We start from the raw sequence: 15,927 nt of genomic DNA on the forward strand, positions 1-15,927 counted from the left end.
GATGATGCCTGAGGGCTGAGGATGACACGTCAGCCAATTAGTACCATTATGGCTTCACAGCCTGTTCAGACAGTGTTGGTTTGTTTTTGCTTTGAGTGGAGTTGATACAATGATTATGTCACTGAAGTCAAGGTTAGCAGCTGTGTTGTGTACTGTTGACAATATAGCTAAATTTGACAGTCTGCTTCTTTCACCAGTACTCAACCAGAAGTTTCTTTTTATCATCTTTAATTTACTGAAAATGTGTTCAAAAGGTGAGATACTGTGATCACTGGCATTCATAAATATCTCAAAGCACAGAAATTTTGTGATCACACAAAAAAGTGGAAAACTTGAAATACTGCAGGGAATTCAGACAGAAACAGAGATATGAATAATAATACAACAATAACAAAATTAACTAAGTAACAGCACACTACCCACAACTCCAGCCCTCTTAAAAAGGCGGAGCTCTGCACCTGTTCTGAGAACCACACCCATACGAGACATGATTAATCACATGGGTGAACCAATCCATTCTTGACAGTAGAGGAAGAGGAGGAGATAGGTTAGCAATGCCTTTTTTGGAGGGGTGAGAAGGATACTAGGAGTGGTAGTCCTTATTTCAAAGAAAGGTAGTTGAAGCCCTAGTGGAGGGAATTGTCCAGTGGTACAACTCCATGGTGTCAATCAGTGACAAACAGGGTGTACTATTGTGGCCTGTCAGTACTTGTATAAGGAGTACTGGGTATATGTGGAGATAATACACAGGATTCCTGATTCTGGACAAGATGGAAAAGGTAGCATCATTTTGCAAAGACGTTAACAAGGCTTCTGGTGTACTGGGAGAAGGACTGCTTGTCATTGTTGCTGTTCTGATTCCAGGGGATCAGGTTGAATGAAAGGAATTTTTTGGTGCAGCTGTTGATGAGGAGGTAGAAATACACATTTTTACAACCAAAGTACAGTTCAAATCACTATAGTTATAAGACTGGGTTCTCTGTGATGATGCAAAACACAAACTTCTTTTTTCATCCCCTTTCTCAGCCAAGCACCACATTTTTGCAACAAAGGTGTTTTATGATACAATTTGTGAATGAGAAATAGGTCTAAAACTATTTTTATATACTGCAGTCATTTACCTCAGATCACAATAAAAAAAAGTGATTCAGGTATAATTTTTATTTGTAAATGTTATGATGAAACATCTTGTATTTTCAAACACTAGAAGGAGTAGAGGTAAATACTCAGATACACTGAGTGATCACTAGGCATATAAACAAGATTGAAAATATTGCTAAGCTTTTAGACAATATCTTTTCTTCAGAGCTAACAAATGCAGAACACTTACAGAGATATATACACACAGATAAATTGTTCCAACTGACTGCATTGTATTAGCACTGCAGCTTAGCTACTGGTGAGGCTGAAAAATGTGCCAAAAATATTGTTGTAAGAAAAACTGCTGTTAGAACATTCACAACCCAAAGATTGAATATATCAGCTCACTCTGTTTTGAATAACAAAAAGTAAACAATATTATGTAATACTTTACAGCATTCTGTCACAATGCTGTAAACTATTACATACTAGTATTCACTATTTTTTTTATTTTTTTCATGTACCATGTGATGTAATGATATAAATGTTTAAGTACCACGTAGGTTCCATAAACGTAGGCTGGAGGTGAAAAAGGGTTGGTAATGCCTGACATCCAGTGACATGTTGTGCAGGTAGTATTGGAATGCATTCCCAGGAGTATAAGTGAGGATGGGCACGGCTGAGATGAAAGAGGGGGGAAGGAGGAGGTGGATAGAGAGAGGGAAAGGAGGTGATGAACAGCATAGACACAGAGAGAGAGGAAAGGAGATGGAAAGAGAGAGGAGGAGAAGGAGGATGAGATGGACAGAGAGTGGGGGGTGGTGGAGATGTGTGGAAATTATATGTTGAATACATATATGGCCATAGCTGCAGAAAAGGGCTAATAAATAAATAAAATGACAAGCGTAAGTTTATGGTCTAATTATACTGATGAGCCAAAACATTTTGACCATTGCCTAACCCAAGACAGAATGCCACCTGATGCCATTATAAGCATATGACATGGTAAGGAAAGAATATAAGCAGAGCAGAAGCAGATGGGGAATCACTCTACCAATGATATGGGGAGCAAATGGGGAAATCCACTGGCTTAAGAAAGTGTGACAAAGGGCAGATTATTATGGCCCTATTGTTGGAAATGAAAAATTGAAGCAGGTTAGGTGCTCATGTACAGCTGTCATTATCATCTATGGAAAATGGTCGAAGGGCAGTAGGTGACAAGATGTCAGACTCCCACACCTCTTCACAGAATTTGGAGGTTGGAGGCTTGCCAACTCTTTAAAGCAAGAGAAGTGATGATCTGTGGCAGACCTGACAACAGAATACAAAGCTGGTATATATGCAAGAGTCTTGGAGCACACAGTTCAGCAAATGATGTTGAACATGAAGTTTCTCAGCAGGTAACCTCTATGTGTTCCCTTGTTGACCCAACAACATCTTCGATTACAATCGAAGTGGGCACAGGATCTTTGAGATTGGACTAGGGATCCACGGAAACATATCATCTGGTTGGATGAATCATGTTCCTAGTTCCACTAGGAGGTTAATTCTATATGGGACATTCATCTGAGGTTACTTGCAGTAAAATTTGAAGGCACCATGACAGCTGTGGGCAATGTGAACATTATTGTGCACCACCTGCTCAATGCCTTTGCCGATGGTGATGACATCTTCCAGCAGGATTGCAAGGCCTGAATCATGCTGCAGTGGTTTGAGGAACATGATAGTGAATTGATGTTGATATGTTGGTCACCAAAGTAACCTGATCTGAAGGTGACAGAACACATCTGAGATGCTGTCTGGTGCTAGGTTCATGCCCACAATCTGGAAGCCCATAATTTACGGGAATTGCATGACCTTGCACATGACATCTGGTGCCCCACACCTCTGGAAACATATTAAGGGCTTGTTAAATGAATGCCACAGAGAATCGCTGCTGTATTGCTCTTGAAAGGTGGCTCAACATGCTATTTGGTAGGTGCCAAAATGTTTTAGCTTGTCTGTGCACACACACACACACACACACACACACACAGAAATGAAGTGAGTCCTGTCTGTAAGCTAATTTGCAATAAAATGGTGGGTCATTTTGCACTCACCGCACACTGTCTTGTGCAACTTCAGAATCACTGTTGAGATGCGCCACAACAGCAGCAGTGCTTTTGCCTGCAGGCAGGTAGAGTGTAGCATCCTCCAGGGTAATTATCAGATAGGAGCGGAATACTGGAGTGTATGGAACATCACCTCCTCTCAGGTTCAGGTTCCATGCAATCTCATCCAAGGCTGTCAGTACAAGAGCATCCGCAGACCGTTCCTGCAGCCAGATCCTTAATCTGCCTATTTTATCTTGCCATGACTCTCCTATACAGAACAGTAAAACAGAATCTACTTGCTTCTTGTAAATATTTTGTAATAATCATGAGACAGTCGTTTACACTTAACTGTGTTCCCTCTCTCTCTCTCTCTCTCTCTCTCTCTCTCTCTCTCTCTCTCTCTCTCTCTCTCACACACACACACACACACACACACACACACACTATATTATTATATATTCAGAAGTTTTGCTATGGAACAGCAGGAGCTGTCAAGCAAATATGAATACAGTTTGTGTTTGAAGTTAATCTAATCTCTATTAGATTCCCTATAGCCCTGGATAAGTGGTCAAAGATTTTTATGTTTGAGTATGTCATTTATTTTTGTGCCATACACAGGATGAGTGCCCATATCTATTATCGTATTTATGATGTAACTATAAGGGAATAAAGTTTAATGTACGCGGGCAGTTCAATAAGTAATGCAACACATTTTTTTTCTCGGCCAATTTTGGTTGAAAAAACCGGAAATTTCTTGTGGAATATTTTCAAACATTCCCGCTTCGTCTCGTATAGTTTCATTGACTTCCGACAGGTGGCAGAGCTGTACGGAGCTGTTAAAATGGCGTCTGTAACGGATGTGCTTTGCAAACAACAGGCAGTGATCGAGTTTCTTTTGGCGGAAAACCAGGGCATCTCAGATATTCATAGGCGCTTGCAGAATGTCTACGGTGACCTGGCAGTGGACAAAAGCACGGTGAGTTGTTGGGCAAAGCGTGTGTCATCATCGCCGCAAGGTCAAGCAAGACTGTCTGATCTCCCGCGTGCGGGCCGGCCGTGCACAGCTGTGACTCCTGCAATGACGGAGCGTGCGAACACACTCGTTCGAGATGATCGACGGATCACCATCAAACAACTCAGTGCTCAACTTGACATCTCTGTTGGTAGTGCTGTCACAACTGTTCCCCAGTTGGGATATTCAAAGGTTTGTTCCCGCTGGGTCCCTCGTTGTCTAACCGAACACCATAAAGAGCAAAGGAGAACCATCTGTGCGGAATTGCTTGCTCGTCATGTGGCTGAGGGTGACAATTTCTTGTCAAAGATTGTTACAGGCGATGAAACATGGGTTCATCACTTCGAACCTGAAACAAAACGGCAATCAATGGAGTAGCGCCACACCCACTCCCCTACCAAGAAAAAGTTTAAAGCCATACCCTCAGCCGGTAAAGTCATGGTTACAGTCTTCTGGGACGCTGAAGGGGTTATTCTGTTTGATGTCCTTCCCCATGGTCAAACGATCAACTCTGAAGTGTATTGTGCTACTATTCAGAAATTGAAGAAATGACTTCAGCGTGTTCGCAGGCACAAAAATCTGAACGAACTTCTCCATCTTCATGACAACGCAAGACCTCACACAAGTCTTCGCACCCGAGAGGAGCTCACAAAACTTCAGTGGACTGTTCTTCCTCATGCACCCTACAGCCCCGATCTCGCACTGTCGGATTTCCATATGTTTGGCCCAATGAAGGACGCAATCCGTGGGAGGCACTACGCGGATGATGAAGAAGTTATTGACGCAGTACGACGTTGGCTCCCACATCGACCAGTGGAATGGTACCGTGCAGGCATACAGGCCCTCATTTCAAGGTGGCGTAAGGCCGTAGCATTGAATGGAGATTACGTTGAAAAATAGTGTTGTGTAGCTAAAAGATTGGGGAATAACTTGGTGTATTTCAATGCTGAATAAAACAACCCCTGTTTCAGAAAAAAAATGTGTTGCATTACTTATTGAACTGCCCTCGTATTGCGAGGCTGCTGTCAGTATTCCCAACTGTTTAAAGAGCTTTTTACAACAGGTCCTTATATGATCCTTATTACACACTTCTGTGCAACAAACAACTTCTTCCTCAATGATCTTACCATGAAAAATGAAGCTTTTAGTGAATTGAAATAGAAAAAAGCCAACTTTTTGACATTTTCATCTTCAAAATCTGATATTATCTGCAATGTGAAAGTTGCAGATCTTTGATGTTTCAATTGTTCTGTAGCATGTAACTTCCAATACAGGTTCTCATGAATCCAACTAGCTAATAATTTATTCAGTTATTGATTTATCTTCATATACTACTCCTAATGGTGAAATCGTACCATGTGTACAGAACTTGATGTCTTGTGTTTTATTTAAGTTGAATGACAATCCATTGGCAGAGAACCAGTTGTTAATTTTCAATAAAATTGAGTGATCTTGATGCTTGCATATTTGGCAAAGAGAACCATTTCAGCTTGTTGGATAAATATGGCAAAACGTAGAGTGGATGTTATACAAATCTCTGTGGTATACACTTAGTGATTACTCTCCATTCTGAGGAAACTATTTCATAGAGGGTTTAATAATGTAATGCTCTGCATCCTTTTAATGATGCAGGACGAAAAACACTTACTAGTTGGATCTCTAAGAAGATTACTTTTGAGATTATCTAGGGCTTATGGTGAACCACACAATGAAATGCTTTTGACAAATCACAGAAAATACCAGTTGCCAGTATTTTGTCATTTAATTTTTTATAATCTGTTTCATGAACTAAAGTGGCCTGTTCTGAGGAGAGTCTCTTTCAAATTCCATTTTGAGACTAAGTTTTAATTTTGGGATAGGTGTATTGTTCTTGTGTACTTAGTCTTTGCTATTACCTTTGAGCAGGAAGCAGACATAAGACTGGACAGTAATCTTAAGATCAATCTTTTTATTTCTCTTATAAAGGGGCCTGACAATATCATATTCCAGTCTCTGGAATATACCCCGTAATAGTGATGTATTGCATATGTGACTATTGCTCTATTTCGTTCTACCAATCCTGTCAAAAATGTAAGAGAAAGCAGCTACAAACCAGCTCTCTTTTCACTGTCATTGATGCTTTTCCATTCAAATATAACGCATTTATAAAATGCCTGTTCTCTCAGTCAATTTTCTTTTCCCTTGCAGCTATTACAACTTATCCCAAATCACGTTGTTAAATGCATTTTACAAATCTATAAAATGCATATAGAAGCCTCTTCCATTCTCAGTACACTTCTGTTGAAAATTCACAAAAGAACTGTTGCATCTCTTGTGCTCATATAGTTTCTAAAACTAAACTTCTCCTCAGTCAAATTCTTCTCCATTACCTTTCTCAGTCTTTTATTTGTGATCATCAACATAAATTTAGCTGCATGTGAAATGAGGCTAATCATCTAATAACCACTGCATTTCTTGGTTCCCTGTTTCTCTGGTATTGATAGCATTGCCACAGTCAAGTGGTCTCCGTCCATTTCCTCTTTCATTTCTTTTTGTCCCATAACCTCAACATTTCTGTTATTCCTCCTCGGTTCATACATTGTAATATTTCTCTTGGTATGTACTGTTATCCCATTTTACGTTGCAACTATTGCTCTCATTCTCTCTTCCATTATGGATGGTGATCCTTTGTAATCATCATCCACATTGTTCAAGGATTCGAGTTCCAGAATTGTTTATTAGTTATCTGTGGCATACAGTTCTTTTTAAAGTGTTTCCATCTCTGGAGGACTTCAGTGTGATCTTAATTTTTTTCTGAGAATTTCCAAAGTAGCACTTATAGGTCTGTTTTGATCCAAATTGTACTCTTTATTCTGTTGTACAATAAATCATACCTTCTCCTCCTCTCTACTTCTTCAGTTGTGTCTCACACCTCTTTTAGCCATTTTTTCCATAGCTTACTATGTTTCTCCACACAGTCCATCATTCAGCTTCCTGTACATCTGTCTTGTTTCTTAACTGTTCTTCTTTTTGAATTTCATTCTCCCCTCAATCTTGAAAGTCATTCCTTGCTCAACCCAAGACTTTTGCCTTTTATGTGTTCTGTATTTTCTGTCCAGATTTAATTATTCCTTCTCTTTAGTGAGACTATTTCCAATATACTTTCTTCACTTATACTATAATTATCCCCCAGTCACTTCCAAAAGTACTTTTGAACCATGTATTTATCACTATTAGTTGTCTTTATTTTCAGAAGTTAGTGAGTTCACTATTGACCTCTGTCATTCCTCCTAAGACCATGATTGACTGCCATGGTCCTCTCTTTCTGTTCTCCCACTATGGTATTCCAACCCTTATTACTTTTTTGCAGAATCTGCAATTATGATCCATGATTTTCTGTATTCTACTGTATGTTTTCTTTGTGAGCTGGTCATTATGATCTGAAAGTGGCATCTAAATCTGGATAATCAATATGCTTCTTTGTACTCCTAGGTTACACTTGTAACCCTCCCATTTGCATAGGTTATGTCTTCTACACACTTAACCATTTCCATTCTCATAATCACTCAGTATCAGTTACTTCCTATAATGTCCTCACAAACAGTAAATTATTTATTCATCTGACTGCAATTCTCCAAATCTGCATCTCAGCAACTTCTATCGGGTTCCCTGCTGCTACCCACCTCCTACAACCTGTATCTTTTCCTTTCCTCTCTTGTTAAAGTGCAGACTGTGTCCTCTGTCTTGTACACCCCATCTTTCAGTATCACCAATTGGCACACCACTGATGTGTGTCCCATACAAAGTCAGCAGCAACACAGTCAGTTCCTGGTATAAAAAAGGGGGGTGGGGGAGGGAGGCCAAGAGAGGGTAGCATAAGACAACCTTGTAAATGGTTAGCATGTTGCTACATTTTTACTGAGAAAATATTATGATTATAAGACTGACTCATTCCACAACATAGCAGGAGATCATATAATCCCAAATGTATTTGTATCATGAATAACATCAAACCAAGTGGAGCTGTTCCAGATTTATGCAGTTAACACTGATAATATGAGAGTGAAATTTGCTGAGAAATCCTGCATTTTTCATATTATTTGTTTCAAATTGTATAATGAAGGCTGGTGTAAGACTGTGATCTGCACTGTTTGCTGTGAAGCAATTTTAAAGTTGTTTAGCAACTGTCTCAACAATGCCTCAAAAGACTGAAATCAGACTCTTGCTTAGTATGCTGGTATGAGTCATTGGAAAACAATACAGTTTATAAAAGCATTGCCATATACATCATTTACATTTATCAAGACTAGGACATAAGCATGCGTATTACTGATATTTTTATTTTTATCGACTCCATATTCTAAATTTTCCTTTACCTTTGTGTTTTATGAATAAAATAATGGCTAAATATCTCACAGTTTATTGGCATGCTTAGTTAATTATTTAATTAATAGTGTATAAAATGATAAGCATATCATGATTAGTGAAAGACCTGTGAACTGCTGGTCAAGTACAAATATTTTGTCAGATGGATAAGGAGGCTGTCCATTTTCAGATCCCCATATTTCATCAACAAGATTATTTGTGATGACAACAAGGTCCAGACCAGCTTCATCTGAAACAAATCATGTGGTAGCCCTATAGAGCAATACTTTCTTTATATAATACTATGTATTTCTGTAAAGATGTGTGCATGTTAAGTTAAATGGTAAATATGTTTGGTTGTAAATCTACTTAATTACATGCCCAGATAACTATTTCATAAGTAAATTAATTATTTTTGTACTGGTAACTCATCAAATGATGGGACATGGAGGTGTGGGGTGGGAATCTGAAATTAGTTGTTGTGATCATTGACAAAACATCACAAAACAGGGCTATGTTGAACAAGTAGTTTTCAAACAAATAATATGGCAGGCTATATTATTCCACGTAAGTATTTCTCTCTTATAGTGTGATAAAAAGACATAAAGACAACATTTTAACTCACATTAAATAGTGCCTAATGAGGGTATGCATTTATCTTAGATATTGGAGCAACATAAAATTCAAGAAATATCTCAGTAACTAAGAACTGATAATGGTAATTGAATAATATATCTTATATACCAAGTTACATTAACATAGAGACAGAAATAATTTCTGTTTACCAAGCAGCAACATAGACAAACACAAATAGGAAGTTAGAAAGAACGCTAGATTTTTCTTACAGTTGCAAAATGAAGGAAAAGCTTGAAAAAACATATTAATTGTACATAAAATAAGGGTATGACACAGGACCCAATGCTAACTTAGGCACAGCTGGACAAGAATGCAGGCGCAATGTAATCTGCTCCGTGCATTATGCTGCAAGCAAGCAAGAAAGCAAGAAAAGGCAAGGAACTGAATATCTTGTGCAAATGCACACTTCCCAGTGAACATCACTGATGAGAAGCTCTTTAGTTTACAGCTGGGAGGCATTGTTGAACTATTAGATGTTTTGATGGGTATCATGCTCACCATCTTCAGGTGAAGCATTGAGATACTGTGGATGTCCCTATATTTATATTAGTGAGGCTATGGATGCCAGGATCCTGTGTAGCAGTGGAGGGGTGTGGTTGATGCAGTGGTGGGGTTGGGGTGGGCTGAAGGCTGCATTTGTATCGCAGCAAGGGCATTCTCGATCAACCTTCTGTGGTGGTCATTGCTGGACATGCTCTCATCATATTGGTGCTAACACAGGATTCCATGCCAGACTTAGTTGATAACCTTCTAATCTTCGCCCTCATTGATGTGACACTTGTGGACCCTTATATCTACTGATTCCTTTATACCAATTTCCCAATAGCCTCTTGCTTGGTACAGAAACTTGGTGTTCTCAAAATCAAACATGTGTTCTTCATTTAGACAGTGCTCAGCCACTGCTGATTTCTACTCTGTCAGAAAAAAATGGAATACCCTCAAGAACTGAGCCAATGGCACCAGGATACAATATGTGCATAGTGAATGGCTGCAATGTTAGCGATTAATTTGTCACCATCACTGGCAATCAGGTGATGGTTGGGAAGTATCTCTGTGCACCCTCTGTCTTAACTCTGTAGGCAATAACTGTGCCGGCTTCATAGATAAACAGTGTTTGCAACATTCATTCTAGAGTACAATCATGCCCCTCCACTAAGTATATACTCTGGCTGAACAGTTTCATTCATTTGAATGTTGAGCGGGATCACACTGTGGGTCCATGGGAAGCTGGATGGTCATATTGACAGATTGCTGCACTTGTTGGGCACACCGTACCAGTGGTGTGTAGCTCCTTTCAGCAGTAGTTTGTAGATTATTCCCACATATGTAGGCCAGGTTCTGGACGTAGTCATAGTATAGACGCACATCAAGATTAGTGCCCTGAATAAGCAGTGCTGGCCTATTGAACATCATCTAGGAAATAAATCCTAGAACATGTTGCACCTCCTGTGTCACCAGCTACCATTAGGAACTGTCTCTTGCAGCAGGAATAAGATTACATGTCCCTCTGGCCAGCCTACCACTGAAACCATGAAACCACCAAACTTGGCTACACTTTGGTGTTGTGAAAGAGTTGACTGGAACATGGAATGGTGCTCTGTTATCTTCAGCAATGAGGGTGGGTTCTCTCTGTTTGTGAGTGATGGATGTACACATGTATGGCATAGACCTGGTGAGCTGCCTATCCCAGAGTGCATTTGACTGCAAAACACAGGGCCCATCCCAGACTTCATGGTGGGGGAAGGGGGGAGGGAGTATCAGCTGTAAATCACAGTAACATCTGGTGTTTCTGCAGAGTAAAGTAACCATTGCCAGCTACATCGCAGTCTTTATATCTGGTTTCAGTACTTACATAAACTAGAATTCCATGCAGACCATTCATTGTATGATGCTAATTTGGGATCTGCAGATACATTGACTCCAGGGTTTAAAGATGCTTTCAGCCATTCTGCAATTGATGGTGTCTGAAATGTGAAAGAGCAACATGTATAAATAAAATACTGGTAGTGAGGCCACACACAATAAGTTATACCGTAAGATAGAGAAGTGTTTATGAGTTTTAGGTTGTAAGGTAAGTAGACACCTACACCAACTGAATAAACATTATCTTGAATAACTCATGTTAATTTCAGAATAATTTAACATCTACAAAAGCCTGTCACAATAGAGAAGCACACATCAAGGAGATAGACAAAAGAAAGTAATCTTAAAGATATCATACACTAATTTTGTTTCATTGTGCAAAGTGATAGGTCAATCACTGAGGTCATTACAGCAGCCCCTTCCCCCCCCCCCTCACACACACACAGACACACACACACACACACACACACACACACACACACACACACACACACACACACACACACACTTTTTTTTTTTTTTTTTTTTTTTTTTTTTTTTAAATCTAGGAGCAACGAAGATGTCAGGGAAATGGTGTTTCGCAGTTCTTCCAACCACTGCTGGTAATAGTGGGAATAGTGTCCTTATCCAGTGTTGGGTTTAAGTAGAGGTCAAAGCATAATCCAGATCTTCTGTGCTGCTGGCTTGTGAGGTGGAGAGGAAATACTGTTTCTGCCCCTGGTCATTTAGACACTGTGACCAGTGGCCAAAGGCACTTCTTGCCCTTTTCTGAACAGGCTGGTTTCAGGCATTCGATGAAAACAGTCTTGTCCTTATCATTCCCTCCTGTTTGAATGTGTTGATGTCTAGTTGTAGGACTCTGTAACATCCCATGTATGGAAATCATAAAGGGTGCTGACATGTGTCATTACCAGGAGGTCCTTGTGGACAAAGACTGATTTATCTCCATGTATTTTTGGTGCTGTTGGCTGAATTTGAGCCATTCCTCTCAGTAGATGTTGGCTGAAGTCCATCGCAGCTTCTTCACTTGGAAGATGTCTTGGTTTGTTGGAAATGAGCTCAGCCAGAAGTCATATTTGTGCTCCACATACCAGTTGTGTTGCATGTTGCACAGTATAACTACCTCCAAAGTTCTAAGAAACCTTTCTACCATGCCTTTGCTTGTCGGATGGTAGCTTGTGGTCCTGATATATGAGCAGCCACATAGGTGTAGAAGCTCATGGAGTACAGTGACTCAAATTGCCTCCCATGATCTGTTGTCATATGAGCCACCCTAAATCTTGTGATACAGCCAGCCACCGACAAAAGCTCTGGGAACAGTTTCTGTTGTCATGTTTATGATGGGAATGGCTTCCAGCCAACAAGTAAATCTACCTACCACTGTCAACAATCAATTATACTGTACAGCAATGGACTCATGAAGTACAAATGTAGATGCATGCACTTTTGACATCTTTTGCATGACTGCACCCAGTTTTGTTAAAATGTCACTGAGTGGTGCTTGTAGTTCCACAGCTGTAGGCACATGCTTTTTACAGTAATTAAGCATCACTAAGGAAGACCTTAGATCTTTGTATGTTTTCAGCACTGGAATTTTATGTATGTTTCACACTTCCTCTGGCATATGAGTTACAACCACTGCAGACACGTTAAAACTGCAAAAGTTCAGATTGTCTCTACCCAAGATGCATTTGTCCTCATACATAACTATACCATACTATTGAAAGTATTAGCAAAACTGCCTGAGATGAGTCTTGTGTTGTTTCTGGTGAATCAGAGAACACCAAATTATCATCCATGCAACACAACAAAAAATCCAAGCAATGAAGTACTTGGTGGATGAATCATTGCCAGGTGTGCACCATGTTCTGCAAACCATAAGGCTTGTAGTGATATGTCAACAGGCACAATGGGATAGTGACAGCTGCCTTTCAATGTCTTCTGGAGCTACCGGTATTTTTGCATAGGGTTTCTCACAATCAGTGACACTAAATACCTATGGGTTCACAGTTGCATTGTTGAAATCCATCACGTGTGGAATGGGATATCTATCAGGCACTGTCCTTGCATTTAGAGCTCTGTAGTCACCACATAAACACCATATATTGTTTCTCTTCAAAACCGTATGGAGCAGTGAGACTCATCAGTGGGGCCCATTGTACCTGCCTTTATTTGCCTGCTTATGTCCTCCTGTGGCTACAAAAATTTCTTTGGAGTTAGATGGTGAGGCTTAGCAGCAACTGCTGATATGGATGATGTCCAAATATAATTTATTGTATCGTGTTTGCATGTTCGCCCTGCCTTCTCTGTAGATGTGGTCTCCAGAAATTTCTATACAGTGTAGTCAAAAGGAAGCTTGAAGTGCATTTAATCTACCTCCACTAATGACAGATGGTACATCAGCTACTATGAAGCTCCACTAAATTTTCCTGTTCATAATGAGGTCCAATTCTAGATACTTCCTACCACAAGTTTGAATGTGCAGATCATTAGCGGCTGCCAGTAACTGTGTAAATCTGTGCAGTGAACTACGTGCTGTGTAGGTAGGAAGATGAATAGCTGAGCAAGGATTTTAGGTTATCTGACCACATTGTGAGTGACATTTGTTTTGATTTGTGTTTTGTCACAGTCTGAAGCATTTAAAGTCTTGGTTTTCAAAAGAAATTAGCTATGTAATTTAGTGCCTGTGAATTCAGGTTTTCAAAAATGTCTTCAGACGAATGTTTCACCAAAACCACTACTCCAGTGGTAGACAAGTCGAGAAGCAAAGAGGATTAGAGTACATGGAAGTTTGGAATTAAACTCATTCTAATGCACAAAAAATTATGGGATATTGACATAGATGCAAACACTGTTACAAACACAAGGAAGCATATAGATGCTTGGACACTTATTCTTTTGCATATGTTCAAATCTCTATATGTATAAGTGGAAAACACAACATATACAAAGGAAGTGTGGGAGACTCTGGAAAACTTGCTTGCTGGTAAGAATAAAACTTGGTGGATGAATCTCTAGGATGCTCTGTTGGATACTACATTATCCAAATTTGAAGCAAATGTTCAAAGTTACGTTACTCATATTCTGGATGTAGCCAACAAACTGCAGAGCATGGGCAAACCATTTGATGATGGACTAATTGCAGTCATTACTCTCAGAAGTTCACCAAAAGTTTGTGTGCCTTACCAGATGGATTAGAATCCAGTACAATGGACGAAAATTTCACCTCAGAAAACGTGGAAGAATACCTGAAGTTGGAAAAAGATAGCAGTGTTAGTGCCTTGTTCACAAAGCATTTTATGAAATCATGTCTGGATTTCTGCAAAGACAAACAAGAAAAACATAAGATAAAATGTTTCAGCTGTTGCTAGCATGGTCACATCAAGTCTGACTGTCCCCAAAAGCAAGAATCACCAAAGAAGGATTCCAAGGGAGCAGACACCTCATTGCTTTGTACACTTGGTATGTCAGATTTCAACCAGAATGAGTGCATCTTTGATTCTGGGGCCCCATGATACATGACTTCAACAATGGAAGGGCTTCACAATTTTGTATCTGAACACTCCAAACAAAAAAATTTCCAATACGCTGATAATGTTGAATTAGTAAATTAAGGGAAAGGAGATGTTACTGTCAATTCACCAGACATATCTTCTATCAGAAAGTACCTTCTCTCCATCTGCAAAATTCTTCTACTATGCAATTCCAAATTCCTGGAACCCATAACACACAATGAAACTCTTGCCCCACACGAACTAGAGCAACATGCACAATACCACCCAAAAAAGCTCTCCACCCTGCTCACTGTCCACCACCTCTACAACAACCCCCAAACCTCCCCCACATCCTCTCATCGGTGACAAACCCCTGTCTCGCAGGCCTACTCCACTTACCACACCCTCTAAAACTCCCTTCCACCACTACACACAATCCAGAACCTAAAAAGTCTTACAACACAGTCATGAACCTTTTCTCCAGAAGCCTTAGTCCCACAGAAATATCAATCCTTTCCAAAGGCCTCACCTTTCGGCCCACTCCCAAATTCAGTCATGCAGGACTTATTAAAGACAGACCTCTCCTTCTCCCAGTCCCTACAGTGGTAACACTTTTTCACCACCAACAACCCTACCAATCAGACTCAACCCAAGACCAATGTCGAACCCTGCCTAACTCAGTTCACTCCTCCATCCAACCGCAATCCACCCCCACTGCCTCCAAATCACCTCCTGTTAACTTTCCAGAACTTTTTAACCTTGAACTTTGCCTCACCATCATTCACCAAATCCCTCAACATGCAAAATAACCTTACATCCACAGAAAGAATCGCAGCACACCATCTAAAAACTGATCCCAACCTTATAACCCCATCTGCAGACAAAGGCTCCACCATTGCTGTTTTGAACCACAAGGATTACCTGGCAGAAGGACTCCACCAGCTATCAGATACTTCCACCAACAAATCCTACCACAGTGACTCCATTCCAGAAATCCAGCAGGATCTCCAGTCACTATTCAAATCCTTAGGCCTGTCCCAAACCTCTTCCTAGAGACCACCTCTCTGCTCACCCCTACCACTCCCTGCACTCCTGCCTTCTACATGCTTTCTAAAGACCATAAACCCTACCACCCAGGATGCCCCATTGTGGCCAGTTACTGTGCCACCACTGAGAGAATCTCTGATCTTGTATTCCAACACCTTCAACCTGTTTCCTGGAACCTATCCTCCTATATAAAAGGTACCAACCATTTCCTCCACTGACTCTCCACAGTCCCTAATGCCCACGGACTTACTGCTACTGAACACTGCCTTTCCCAATGCCTGAGAGGTTCCAAACCAACAACCTCTGTCCTAGTCGGCACAACCAACTACATCCTCACCCACAATTACTTCTCCTTTGA

At 40.2% G+C, this 15,927-nt stretch overlaps 1 protein-coding gene across 1 annotated transcript in view; it reads right to left on the bottom strand.

Annotated features, from left to right (window-relative positions):
* Positions 1 to 15,927, bottom strand: part of LOC124593948 (xaa-Pro aminopeptidase ApepP-like) — a 144,263-nt gene that overhangs the window by 57,635 nt on the left and 70,701 nt on the right. The window contains exons 4-6 of the mRNA XM_047132297.1: positions 11,018 to 11,129; positions 8,657 to 8,779; positions 3,180 to 3,441 (exon numbers count right to left, since the gene is read on the bottom strand). Coding sequence (XP_046988253.1) covers positions 3,180 to 3,441; positions 8,657 to 8,779; positions 11,018 to 11,129 — 497 coding nt within the window. The remainder of the gene's footprint in view (positions 1 to 3,179; positions 3,442 to 8,656; positions 8,780 to 11,017; positions 11,130 to 15,927) is intronic.

Source organism: Schistocerca americana, chromosome 2 (assembly GCF_021461395.2).
Source record: "Schistocerca americana isolate TAMUIC-IGC-003095 chromosome 2, iqSchAmer2.1, whole genome shotgun sequence".
Classification (NCBI taxonomy): Eukaryota; Metazoa; Arthropoda; class Insecta; order Orthoptera; family Acrididae; genus Schistocerca; species Schistocerca americana.